General features: G+C 48.9%; 1 protein-coding gene across 1 annotated transcript; it reads left to right on the forward strand.

Annotated features, from left to right (window-relative positions):
- Positions 1 to 6,980, forward strand: TYSND1 (trypsin domain containing 1). Its single transcript, XM_006888982.1, has 4 exons — positions 1 to 1,175; positions 4,648 to 4,778; positions 5,849 to 6,034; positions 6,763 to 6,980. The coding sequence occupies exons 1-4, from the start codon at positions 1 to 3 to the stop codon at positions 6,978 to 6,980; spliced, it is 1,710 nt and encodes a 569-aa protein (XP_006889044.1).
- The last annotated feature ends 6,855 nt before the right edge of the window (positions 6,981 to 13,835 follow it).

Raw genomic sequence — 13,835 nt, forward strand, 5'->3', positions numbered from 1 at the left:
ATGGGGTGGCTGTGGGCCCCCGCCATGAGGGCAGCCGAGCAGGCCGGCTGCGTGGTGAGCGCCTCTCGGGCTAGCCAACCCGACGAGGGCTTGTGGAGCTGCAGCGGGGTGATCCTGAACCGCAGCACGGGCCTGGTTCTGTGTCACGGGCGCATCTTCACTCCCTTCCTGCGGGCAGGCAGCAGGACTCTGACAGCGGCCGACGTGTCCTTCCTGCCGGCAGACAGCTGCGACGACGATCTCCGCCTGCACGTGCAGTGGGGCTCAACGACCGCGAACCCCGCAGGCTGCGCGCGGCAGGGCCGTCCGGTGTTGTGCACCCCAAAGTGCGCAGGCCCCGAAGCCGGCCTGGCAGCCCTGCCGCGCGGGCGGCCCCTGTCACCCCCGCGCCCTGCCGAGCTGCTGCTGCTGCTAAGCTGCCCGGCTTTCCGAGCCCAGTTCGCGCGCCTCTACGGAGGCGATGCTGCCGAGCAGTGGCGCTTCGCCAGCCTGTCTCCGGAGGACGAGGTGTGGGACAACGAAGAGAACCTGCTGCGGGCGATGGGCTGGTTCGCGCTTCTGCGCGTGCAGCCTGAGCCGGCGGCAGCACAACGGAACCCCGCGGAGTGCGGGGTGGCCTTGACGGTGGCGCCCCTGGGGACCGTGGCCAAAGGTGCGCCGCTGCTGGCCTGCGGCTCTCCATTCGGCACCTTCTGCCCGGACATTTTTCTCAACACGCTGAGTCGAGGCGTCCTCAGCAACACGGCGGGTCCGCTGCTGCTCACCGATGCGCGCTGCCTACCCGGCACCGAAGGCGGCGGCGTGTTCTTGGCGCGGCCATCGGGCGCGCTGGTGGCGCTGGTGGCGTCGCCGTTTTGCTGGAAAGGGCACGAGTGGGTGGGCCTGACGCTCTTGTGCGCCGCTGCCCCGCTCCTCCAGGTGGCCCGGGCCGCGCTCGCCCATCTGCGCCTCTGTGCTGCGTCCCTAGCCACCCAGCTGCCTCGCGAAATGCGCGCCCCGCGGGGCCTACTGCTCCAAGACCCCGCCGAGCCCACCTGGGCAGCTGCGGCGGTGCTGGTGGAGTGTGGCAGCTCCTGGGGCTCTGGAGTAGCGGTGGCGCCCCGCCTTGTGTTGACCTGCCGACATGTGGTGCCTCGGGAGAAGACCAGAGTCCTGGTGTGCTCCTCCACTCCCAGGTGAGGCCCACCAGGCAGCGCTGAACCTAGGTTTCACTGCTGGCATCACACAGATGAATTGGAGTGCGACATGGGTGGGACCTGGGGCTCTCCCCTCATAGTTGACGCCTAGAACCCCAGGGTAGGGGCTTCTGGACCTCCAGCCAGGGACAGAGTGGGTGTTAGGTAAGCGGCATCCAGCTCTGAGTTGGGGGCCGGTGGGACTTTGCTGTAGCCGGGTGTGGGCAACATTGGAACTTTTCATTTCTTTGGGGCAACTTCTCTATCTCATAGCCCTTAATATGTTTAAATGGCAAAGGCCTTCCCCCCTCCCCAAGTGGTGATCAGATCCCTGGGTCCCAGAGTGCTGCCTTATGTAATGAGATAGGCTTGTCTTGAGCAGTCTGAGAGATCTTGGGTGGCTGTGAGGTTAGATCTTTAGATGGTTTATTCTCCACCAGGAAAAGCACCCTCAACCTCTTTACTTTTACCACTGCCCCTGTCAACATCTGCCTTGCCATCCTGGCTGTGTTTTCTGTCTGTCCTTTGGAACCTCACTATTGAACTTGGGTCAAAAAAGACAGTCTTGGTGTACTGACACCTGATAGATCAACCTAGTCTTCCAGCCCATGCCTTTCCAGATCCCTCTTCTGTTTCCAGTGGTTAACACAGTGTGGTTAACCTTGCTTGGCTTTATAGAGAAGACTGTGAGATGTGACCTAGCCCCCCCCCCCCAACTCTCATTATCCACCTCACAAAATACACACTCTGCTCTTAGTGAAACTGCCACTTCTGCTGGACACTAGCTGAAGAAGTTGTACGTTAGAAGTCCCCTATGTGATCTGTGGCAAGTCACTTTATCCCTAAGCTATCTCTTCATGGGTTACCATGTAAGGTTTTAGAATAGGGCTGTAGATCCCTGTAGCAAACAGGGATCCAGAGGGTAAAGTGACACTTGTTTCACCAGCTGATGACATTGTTGAGAGTATCAACAAAGGCAGTCAAAGAGAAGGCTCCCAACGTTTGTTCTGGGTCCTGTCACTTATCATATCAGTTATATTGGGAAAATTAACTCAATCTTTCTGGGCCCTACTTGGACAGTGAGGATAAGAACAATGTCTGATTTAAATGGGTGCTGGGAAAATGACATTAATAATGTTCTTAAGAACAAAAAGAAAAACACAGCAATGTCAGACTTAGCCCATGGCGCTAAAGTATGAACGCCAGTCAAGCTGATTCAAGCTCATGGTGGCCGTGTGTATGTCTGTGTGTGTGTGTGTGAGAGAGAGAGAGACAGACAGAGACAGAGAGACAGAAACAGAGACACACAAACACACACAGAGAATGAGAATAGAACTGTGCTTCCTAGGGTTCTCTTGCTTTTTGGAAATCGATCATCAGGCCTTTTCTTTAAAGGAACCTCAGGTGGCCTCAAACCTTTACCCTTTTGGTTTGCAGCTGAGTTTATTGTTTCCACAACCCAGGGCCTTCCCACCACACATGGACATGCTTACAGTTTACAGTGCATGTTTGCAACTGCTGCATTGTAAGTGATGTACTCAGAGTAGCCTGGATGGTACCCAGATCTTCTGACTCCACGCAAGGTACATACATTTACTGCTATTCCCTTTTCTCCCTGCCCCTCTCCTAGATGCCCAGTTGGCAACGCTCAAAGTCAGAAAAGGAGCCAGGCCATCTAGAGAGGACTGAGTGCTAATGAACCAGAAGGGCACGTGTCTCCTGAGGCACGAGTCCGGCAGCTCTGCCAGAGAAAGATGGGCAGTCTCTTCCCATTAAGACTTACAGCCTCATTACAACCAGGAGAAGATAAAATAGATGAATGGGACCTTTAAGAATCAAATCCCTATGCGCATCCAGAAACTTCTCTAACAGAGTAAAAAGGGAAGCCACAGACTGGGAAAAAGTGTTTGGTAATGAGATGTCAGATAAGGGACTTATATCTAAAATTTATAAAATACTTCAGCACCACAACAAGATAAAGGTGGATAATCCAATTGAAAAATGGGCACAGGATATGAACATACACTTCACCAGGGAAGACATTCAGATGGCCAGCAAGCACATGAAGAAATGTTTAAAATCCCTAGCTCTGAGAGAGATGCAAATCAAGACAACCATGAGATATCATCTCACCCCAGTAAGACGAGCAAAATTTAACAAAACAGCAAACAACAAATGCTGGCGAGGTTGTGGAGAGACGGGAACCCTTATTCACTGTTGGTGGGAGTGTAAAATGGTGCAACCACTGTGGAAAGCGATGTGGCGCTTTCTCAAAAAGTTGCAAATAGAGATACCATTTGACCCAGCAATTCCACTACTGGGAATATACCCTAAAGAGACCATAAATGGCACCCAAATAGATATATGCATACCCGTGTTTATTGCGGCTTTGTTTACAATCTGCATATAGGTTGAAAAGGTATGGAGATAGGATGCATCCCTGGCGTACGCCCTTCCCAATTTTGAACCATGCAGTGTTCCCTTGCTCTGTTCTGACGACTGCCTCCTGGTCCAAGTAAAAGTTTCGCATTAGAACGATCAAGTGTTCTGGGATTCCCATTCTTCTCAGAGTCAGCCATAGTTTGTTATGATCTACACAGTCAAATGCCTTTGCATAGTCAATGAAACACAGATAGACATTCCTCTGGTATTCCCTGCTTTCAGCCAAGATCCATCTAACATCAGCTACAATATCTCTAGTACCACGACCCCTTCTAAACCCAGCCTGGACTTCTGGTAGTTCTCTGTTGATGTGCTGTTCCAGTTGTTATTGTTTACAATAGCAAGGAGTTGGAAACAACCTAAATGCTCATCAACAAACGAATGGGTAGAGAAGCTGTGGTATATTCGCACAGTGGAATATTATGCTGCATTGGAAAACAAGGAACTCATGCAATATTATTCAAAATGGGTGACCCTGGAGGACATTATGCTGAGTGAGGTATCTCAGTCACAAAGGGACAAATGCTATATGGTGCCACTGTTGTAGGATGAGGCTGACATCGGGGTAGGGGTAAGACTGAGAAAAACTGGATGAAATATGTTTACGGCATTGAAGTCTATGGGGGAGAGAATAGTTTAAAAGTATTATATTTTAGGGCATTATGTTTACTGTAAGAGTACGGAATGAGGGTTGCAGAGTGGATTATATTTGGGTTTGGGGGTGTGGTTGGGGGATGTGCGGGGGGATGTACCAATGAGGGAGTTTTGCTTTTCAAGGAGAGGAGCAAACGGGCGGGGGGAGGGGGGGAACAAATAATGAATGGAATTCCAAAATCTCTGTAGATGTTCATTGAAATGAAAAATAAATAAAAAGAACTCTTGATGAAAAAAAAAGAAAATAGATAAGCAAACTGAAAAAAGAAAAAAAGACTTATAGCCTCAGAAAGTTGAAAGAGGGTCACTATGAAAGAGTTGACCACAGCGAGGGAGTGAATGAAGGTCACAAAGTCTGTCATCTTTTTCCTCCCAGGCGTGTTGCCATTTGGGGACAAGTGGTATTTGCTACCCACGAGGTGTCTCCCTATGACATAGCGGTGGTGATGCTGGAGAAGGCCCTGGACGGTGTTCCCACACCTGTGCTAGCCGAGCAGTTCCATGAAGGTAATGAACAAAGGTGGCACCCCCCGAAAAGGCGGGCCTCATTTGGGATAGGAAATCACTGCAGGGCACTCTGATGCTGCCAGGTTCAGAGGCCAGTTTCCTGGACCAATTCCTCTCCCCACTCCAGCTGAATAAATGAGTTAGGGTGGCTTCAAGCTGGCATGTCATCCTGGTTAGAGTGTTTTGGTCAGGTGGCCTTTGGAAACCCTGCTGATGCCCATCCCTTTGCAAGGTTCCAGGGGCAGGAGGAGCACCTGTGAGGTAGCAAGCACTCCTCCTCCATTGCCAGCAGCCGTGTGGTGTAGGGTGCTGGCTGGAGACGTGTGTGGCAGTTTTGAGGTGCTAGTGGCGTGGTTGGAGTCCAAGGCCTGGTAATGCCCCTGCCTGAGTCCCATGTGCCTCATTTCTTGGAGCTGTATGGTGCGGAGATGGAGAGGATGGGCTTCAAGTTGCCCGTAGCTGCTCTCTTCCTCAGTTCCCTCATCTGTTAAGTGGTGCTCATGCTTCTATGCCTGGCTTTCTGAGGAAGACACTGTGTGGAAGGAAATTTGAACTGGAAAGCGCTGAGCCCCCTGACTGTTTATATTCATCATTACCAGCTTTCTTCTCACTGAGAGACTCCTAGTCTCCTGGAGAGATGAGCACCGAGCTAAGTGCCAGCCAAATGCTGTTGATTTGGTTCAAACTCACAGGGAAGCCCCAAGCTTGGCAGAGTGAACCTGAGCTCCATGATGGCTGATTTTTCAGGTGTAGATCATCAGGCCTTTCGTGCAGGGTACCTCCAACTTTTGGTAGGCAGCTTGAGTGGTCTGACTGTTGCACCACCCAGGGGCTGCAGGCTAGATGCTAGGAACACCTAAAAGTGGCTCTGTGGTTTAGCAGGGAGATGAGGGCTTAGCTATGACAGTCTAGTGCTTTGGGGAAGTCATTGGATATACGCTGTGCTGGGAACTCGGCGGAGGGCTCAGTCTCTGCCTGCTGGGGAACTGGCTAGAGACGGAGGATAGAGTCTCTTTGCAGAGCGTGGGCATGGGGGCTGGGGAGCTTCACGGTCTTCCCGTCTGCGGCAGGTGAGGCTGTCAGCGTGGTGGGCTACGGCATCTTCGGCCAGGCCTGTGGGCCCTTGGTGACCTCGGGCATCCTGTCTGCTGTGGTGCATGTGGACGACACGCCGGTGATGCTGCAGACAACATGTGCTGTGCACGGGGGCTCCAGTGGGGGACCTCTGTTCTCCACCGACACTGGGAACCTCCTGGGTAACTGGTTCCTCGATCCTCCCCCAGACTTCCCCAGGAGTGCTCAGGCTCCGGTCCTGGGAATGACCCCTAGCTGGTGGATTGGTGGGCTTTATGCCCAGGAAGGAGTTAGCCAGGGTTTGGAGGACATTCACTGCCTGTGCTCTTTGGTTAAATCGAAATTATTTTTCAAAATGTATACGTACATGCACACACAAGGAGCTCTGGTGGCCTTGTGATAAGAAGCTGTGCTGCAATCCCGAAGGCACGTGGTTCAAGGCCAGCTGCTCCGCGGGAGAAGGATGGACAGTCTCCTCCCTTGCGATGAACTGCCTTTCAAAACTGGCTGGAGGGTCAGCTATGGGTTAGATCCAACTCTGTGGTACAGAACAGCAACAATAGCTTAGACACACACTCACATGAACCCAGGAGGCCAAAGAAAACTTGGCTGTGGGTTTGATTCAGTCATTCAGTCAACAAGATTTGCTAAGTACTTGCTCTGTGCTGGGCACTGGGGAGATGTGTGGAACTGACACTGGTTGGAGAGGAAGGTAATCGACAGCACAGGTTACGTGTCAGGTAGTGATAGAGTTCTGGGAGTGAGTAGAGTGGGATTGGGTGTTGGGGTGAGAGTCCCCGACAGGGAGCCCAATGTCATTGACTATTGGGGCCGTGTGGTCTGCCCTTCTTCCCCTTCCATGGATCTGTATTCCTGTTCACCTCCTCTTTCCTCTCTGACTCCTCGACAGGCATTGTCGCCAGCAACACCCGGGACAATAGCACGGGAGCTACTTACCCGCACCTCAACTACAGCATTCCCATCACGGTGCTCCGGCCGGCCTTGCAACGCTACCACAAGACCGGTGACCTGAGTGACTTCCACCGGCTGGACTCCGCTGCCAAGGCCATCCGGGTGGTGTGGCAGCTGCAGCAGCCCCTGACAGAGAGCCCGAAAAGCAAGCTCTGAGGCCACCTTATTCTTCTGGACAGAATAGCGACCCCTCTGTGCTGTGGGAAGCGGCATTGAGGCAATGGCAACCTCGGGATCCAGGACCCCGCTGCTGACCAGGCACACCCCGATGGGCCAGCGTCCCATCATCACCCACCTTGGTCTGCGAAGTGTTGATTACAGCCTGGGCTGTAAACCAACATCTCTTCAGCCCCACATGCCTCCTGCCCACAGCTGGAGCCCACCTTGAGGTGCCTTCCTGAGCTCCTGTCTCTGCCTCCCTGGTGCTGGGCACAGCTGTGATAGATTCTCTTGCGGCGAGTTTAGCACAATCACTGTGGTCTTGACAGACAACCAGCTGTCTGGATGGCAACAGGATGTTGATGTCTCTTCCTTGTCACCTAACTGTCTGGAACCGCTGCTTCACTGAGGCCCTGGATCTTCTCATCCAGGTGCAGGAAGGCCCTGGCTTCCTCAGAAGACCTCAAGAGACAGGCTCTACTCTCAGGACCAGAGATGGAAGGAGAAGGCAACGGAAGCCTGGTCTCCCAGACCTGCAGGGGTGGAGTCCTGAAGTCGGGACTCATGGATCTTCAGGTTTTAGGCGTCACTAACCGACTCTGACACAGTGCCTTAGTTTTCTAGTCTTCATCCCGGGCATCAGGCATCTTTGGAGTTAGAAGGTGTCAGATTGGGACTTGGAAATAAATGGGATCCATAGGATAACCTCTATACTAGTATGCAACAGTTAATGTTCTTCTGAGTGTGTGATGAGCAAGGCAGAGACACTTAAACCTTTGCTGCCCTGCTTTCTCAGGAGGGTTTGCTCTCACTGGGCACTTGTACAGGACTGACCACAGCACTGGTCACTGTACCAGTCACAGGGGTGGGGTGGGGGCAGCTCACAGGTCCCAGAAGGTAGTGGTCATGGCCTGTTGCTGTGCTGCCAGAGTGCCTGCAATGTGGGGAGATGAGACAGCCCCCACTGTGCAGGTCCCGCCCCCCAGAGATTCCCACAGTTTCCTGTTGCAGGTAAGACCTACCTCTCCACCCAGTGGCAGGTGTCCTTAGCCAACCTGCTGGCACCTCTGTGGCATTCAGGTGATGGAGAGGTGGTGATGAGTCACCTGGGTGGTCTCTAACACCAAGTGACCTCACTCCCTTGGTGGTCCCTCCCCTGTGGCACAAGTCCATCTACTGCCGTCACTGCTGAACTCTGGTCACTGGGTGTCATCCCCCTCTGTCAGGGACAGCAGTCTACATCCCAGCATTCCCTAGTGATGCCTCTGTCCATGGTAGGCCCCCAGGTGGGCAAGAGTACAAAGGTGAATGAGAGCAATCCAGAAAGGCAGGAATCGGCGCTGTTCCCAGGCCCCTGCACATGACAATCAGCCACCAAGAGGTTGAGGGGCATCTGGTGGGGGAACTAATTCTAAGTATGGAGAATGTTTGGAAGAATTCCATTTCTAGCATCCCTTTGAGTGACCACAGAACACTCCTTCAGGTTGCTCTTGAACGCTAAGTGTTGTCCCTTCCTCAAGTGCCAGTACTGTTCCTGTTCCTCGGCTCCTCTGAGTTGATCACAGTAAGTCAGGGCTTCCCACAGTCTTGGGAACCAGCAAAAAGCTCCCCTGTTCTCTGTGAGGGAAGGTCCTTTGAATGCCAGTCAGACCAAAGACTCTCCCTCCTAGATTGGACCATGTCAGACCATCTGTCTACTGACCCCACTAATGTTGAACCCATCTCTGCTGTCGAGTCAGTTCCAACTCAGGGTGACCCTCCAATAGATTTCCAAGACGGTATCATAATGGGAAGAAGCTGCTTTATCTTTCTCCTGTAATTTAGAACTGCCTTACTTTTGTTAAGAAAACTGTGCTACAATCCCAAAGGCATGGGGTTCAAAACCCACCAGCTATTCTGTGGGAGGAGGATAGGTAATGTCCTGGGCAATTAATTTCCTCTGAAAACCCACTCACTGGAGGGTCAGGTATGGGTTGGTTCCAACTCAACAGTACACTACAACTTCTACCACCACCTTTTAGTTGAGGAGTGCTAGTGGTCAAATAGGTAGAGAGTTAGTGCTACCAAACCAAAGGTGGACAGTTTGAATCTGCCAGTAGATCCTTGGGAGAGAGATATGCAATCTCATCTCTTGTGATTCACAGCTTCCAAAAAGCCATGGGAGGGCCAGCTGTGCAATGAGTTAATTACCTTTGGTTAACAGCCCAACAATTGTTTCACCATCTAAACAGACCCTCATAGAATGATGAGCAGTCTCCTCCCGTGCAACTTACTGCCTCTGAGAACCTGCTGGAGGGTCAATTATGAGTCGATTCCAATTCAATGGTATATAACAACAAGAATCCATATTTGTTATTATCTCAGGCATGATAGAAAGGTAGAAGTCCTTTGTTAGACAATGTTGTTGGTGTATCTCAGAGCTGACCCTCCAGCAGGTTTTGATTGTCTATCTCCCTTCTTCAGAGCAGCTGGTGAACGTGAGCTGTGTGCTGCTGGGTTGACAGCACAATTCCTTACTACTGGGCCACCAGAACTGTTGGTTTCCAGTCCGAGAATTTAGTGGGGAAAAGAGGAGGGATGTAGGGTGAACAAAAGGGCTGCTGTGAGAGCCTTTCTTGTCTGCTGAATCACAATGTTTTTATTGGCTGAGTCACACCCTTCCCATATTTTCATGGTTTGGGGCAGGGCCTTGGAGAGAGGCTGTTGGTCTGCTGTGTCTTGAGCCCAGGGTCGCCCATCACACACCTCTCTCCGCTCTTCCAGCTTCCCATGTGTGCTTTGCGTTTTAACTTCTTTCCCTTCCACTGTGCCAACTGGAATCCTTTTCATCCATCTAGGCTCAGCAACTCCATGAAGATTTCCAGGCTTTTCCAAGCCCCAGGTCACCCTGCCCTGGCTGGACAGTAGTGCTCTTGTTCTCCCACCTGCTGCTGCCGGAAAGTGATTTTAGAGACAGGGGTTGGAGGAGTGGACAAAGCAGAAGACTTATTATATACTGGAGAGAGGGAGTATGAGTTTCTCAAACCTGTCTTAGAGAAGGAAGGTGTTAGGTTAAGGTAAGGGTGTGGGGAAGAGATCATGCATGTTTAACACTTTCAGGAGAGAATGGCAGGGTTAAAGGTAGAGAGGAGATTATGCAGATTAAGCATCTACAGGTTAAGTGTGTGCTGTTGCCGCCTCCTTGTGGCGACGCTTTAGACTTTTATACAGTTTCTACTCTTCTTACATCTACCTGTGTGTGTGGCCCCTGAAAACTTTCGACCACGGAAAAAGGAAGGGAGCTCTGGACCGCTGGCTAAAGAGTTGCATTGCCAACCCAAAGGCAATTTTGAAAGAAAGATGAGGGAGAGAGAGGAGGGGAAAGGGGAGGAGAGAGAGGAAGTGACAGAGAATAAACAGGATTTGTTGCCAAAGTCAAAGATGACTAGGAAGAAACACTGGGGCTGCCTGCGTTAGCTGACTCCCTCCTTGATCTGGACTGAGTGGAAAAATATCTTTCTAGGAAAGAAAGGTAGTTTCACCCAGCAGATCATACAAAGAGGAAGACCAAGTAGGAAAGTTTGTGATTCAGAGCAAACTTTCTAGTCAAGACTCTCCCTTCCTGTTCACTGACACTGAAAAGGCCTTCTTTGACCTGTTAAGGGACGACAGCTCAGCTGTAGATTGGCTGAGAGGCAAACGTCAACCAAGGGCTTCAGCTTGATGTAGGGCTCCTTCTCAATTGCCTTTCTGGGCTAAGAAGATAAAGACCTTCAGCCTGCTAGACCTCTTTTAATTTTCCTAGACTGGAAGGACACTTTTTTCTTCCTTTTGAAATAGTTTTCAACCTATTACAGAGTACTTAAAAGATTAGTTTCCTATTGATTTCTTGCCTGTTGCAATCGATGATCATTCCTCTTTCTCCCACAGGGCACATGCCCAGTAGATTGACGTCAGCATTCAGACTCCCTTTTGCCTGCTCAGTGACCTCTGGCACCCTTAGGGATGGTTTTAGGGTCATGGACCTATCTACCTAGAGTCACAGTCCAGCTTCTCTCTTTTATTAGCTGTATGCTGTTAAGTAGGTGCCCCAGCCTACTGGAGCCTCAGATTCCTCGTCTGTGAAAGGGGAGATTAATACTATTTACCTTGCAGGACTGGTGTGAAAAAAGAAATTTAAGAAGACAGTATGTAAAGCACTTTGGTTTATGTTCAATAAGTATTCCTTTTTCTCTCATTGCTGTTGAGTTGGGTCAAACTCATAATCAACTCCCCAGTAGGTTCCCAAGGCTCTATATTGCAAGGAGTTTAAAGTCTTTAAAAGAAAGACTGCTCATCTTTCTTCTGAAGAGAGGCTGATAAATTTGAAATGCCAGAGAATCTCCACCTTTAGGCCTTCGCACACAACTCTGTCCTGACTGCCCTCAGGGCTCCTTCAGTAAATAAGTAAGTATTAGCTTTCTTAAGCTGAGAGAACTGAAGAGCAAATTCAAGCCTTGAATTACAATACTGAAAGATTCTCTAGGAGCAAAATCTTGAATGATGCAAGAAGCATCAAAAGAAGAAGATGGAAAGAATATCTACGGTCACTATAACCAAAAAGAATTGGTCAACGGAACCATTTCAACAAGCATCATATGATCAAGAACCAATATAATGAAGGAAGTTCAAGCTGCACGGAAGGCATTGTAAAAAAGTATGACCCTCACAAAATCTGGTGGCCTGCACTGCATGGTTTGAATCCGTCAGCTTCTGTGCGAAGGATGAGTTATTTTTTCCCACGAGACTGCCTTGAAAACTCACTGGAGAATCAGCTATGAGTTGATTCCTATCTGACATCACTCAACAACAACAACAACAACAACTATATATTGATAAATATGGTACCATGGCACTAGGGTAAGCCCTGATGACACTATGCAGTTCGAACTGACCACTCTGGTTAAAGTTACTTGATAGGACAAAGAAAGAAAAATCTGCTGCTGCTTTTTTTAGAAGTATGACCCCAGGAATTGATAGAATATCAATGGACATGTTAAACAAACAAGTACAGCCCTGGGTGTGCTCACCTGTCTATGCCAAGATATTTATAAGACGGCCTTACCTGGCCAACTGACTAGAAGAGATCCACATCCATTCCCATTATTGCAAAAGGTGATCCAACGGAATGTGGAAATTATCAAACACCAGCACATGGAAGTAAAACTTGCTGAAAATGATTCTAAAATATTAGAATAGTTTATAATATTTTAGGAATCAGTCTAAAATTTCTAATTTAGAAATAATTCTAAAAGAATTTCTAATTTGGAAATCATGCTAAAATTTTTGACAAGCAACTGCCAGAAATTCAACCTAGATTTAGAAGAGGTTATGACGTAAAGGATATCATTGCTGATGTCAGGTGAATTGTGAGTGAAAGTGGACAAGCCAAAAAAATTTTACTTCTGTTTTATTGACTAGACAAAGGCATTCAACTGTGTGGATCATAACAAATTATGGATAAAATTGAAAAGAATAGGAATTTCAGAATACTTAATTGTGCCCATGAAAACCTGTAAATAGACCAAGAAGCAGTTATCCATACAGAACAAAGGAACATTGAATAGTTTAAAATCAAGAAAGATATATGTCAGGGTTGTACCCTTTCTCCGTACTTATTCAATCTCTATACTGAGCAAACCATTAAAAAAGCAGTATAAAAATAGGGTATCAGAATTGGAGGAAGATTCACCAACAATCTGCATTGTGCAGATAATACAACCTTGCTTGCAGAAAGTAAGACTTGAAGCACTTTCTGCAGAAGATCAAAGACTACAGCCAACAATATGGGTTACATTTTCACATGAAGAAAACAAAAATCCTCACCACCAGACCAATAGGCAACATAATGATAAATAGAGAAAATATTGACCTTGTCAACACTTTGATTTTTCTTGGATCTACCTCAGCACCCATGGTATCAGGAGGAAATCAAAAGGCTTGTTGAGGAGAGGTGCTGTCAAGGACTTCTCAAAGTGCTGAAAAATAAGAATGCCATTTTAAAGACTAAAGTGCACCTGACCCAAGTCATTGCATTCAAGTGGCTTCCTATGTATTTGAAATGTATTTGTTGGACAATAACTAAGGATGACAGAAGAAATGATGCCTTTGAATTGTGGTGTTGGAGAAGAGTACTGGCTTTGTCACAAACTGCTAAAATAACAAAAAAATCCATCTTGCAGGATGTGTAACTAAGGGCCCTCCTTAGAGCCAACAATGGTGACATCAGTCTCCTCTATAACAAGAGAGCTGTTAACACCAGGGCCATTAACATTAATATAATAAACACCTTAGCCCTCCCGCCCTGGTGCTTCCTGGTAGCGGAAATAAAATCTGACCCACAAACCACCTTGTTTTTATTTAAAAAAATAAAAAAGCTTCCCAAAGAGGTGTACTGCAAGGTGGACTGGGGGAGGGGGAGGGATGAAAAAAAAAAAAGTGCAACAACAAATTAATAATTTAGAAAAAAGAAAGGAAAAAAAAGTTTCCTGAAGTTTGCACCTTTTGTTTTACCTGTCCACACAATTCCTGTGAACGGATAAAAAAAGACTTTACAGCCAAAAGAACAAACAAGTCTGTGTTGGAGGAAGTCCACCCAGGGGTGTTCCTTAGAGGCAAGGATGGTGACACTTCGTCTTCCATACTTTGGACATCCTGTCAGGAGTGGCCGTCTTTGGCAAAAGACTTCATCCTGGGAAAGGTGGAGGGTCAGAGAGAGAGGAAGACTCGCAACCAGGTGGGCTGTTACCGTGACTGTAACAGTGGGCTGGCTACAACCAGGAGAAGATAACATAGATGAATGGGACCTTCTAAGACTCAAATCCCTATGCACAT

This window comes from Elephantulus edwardii, unplaced genomic scaffold, assembly GCF_000299155.1.
Source record: "Elephantulus edwardii isolate Elephantulus edwardi_28Jun2011 unplaced genomic scaffold, EleEdw1.0 scaffold00074, whole genome shotgun sequence".
In the NCBI taxonomy this organism is placed as follows: domain Eukaryota; kingdom Metazoa; phylum Chordata; class Mammalia; order Macroscelidea; family Macroscelididae; genus Elephantulus; species Elephantulus edwardii.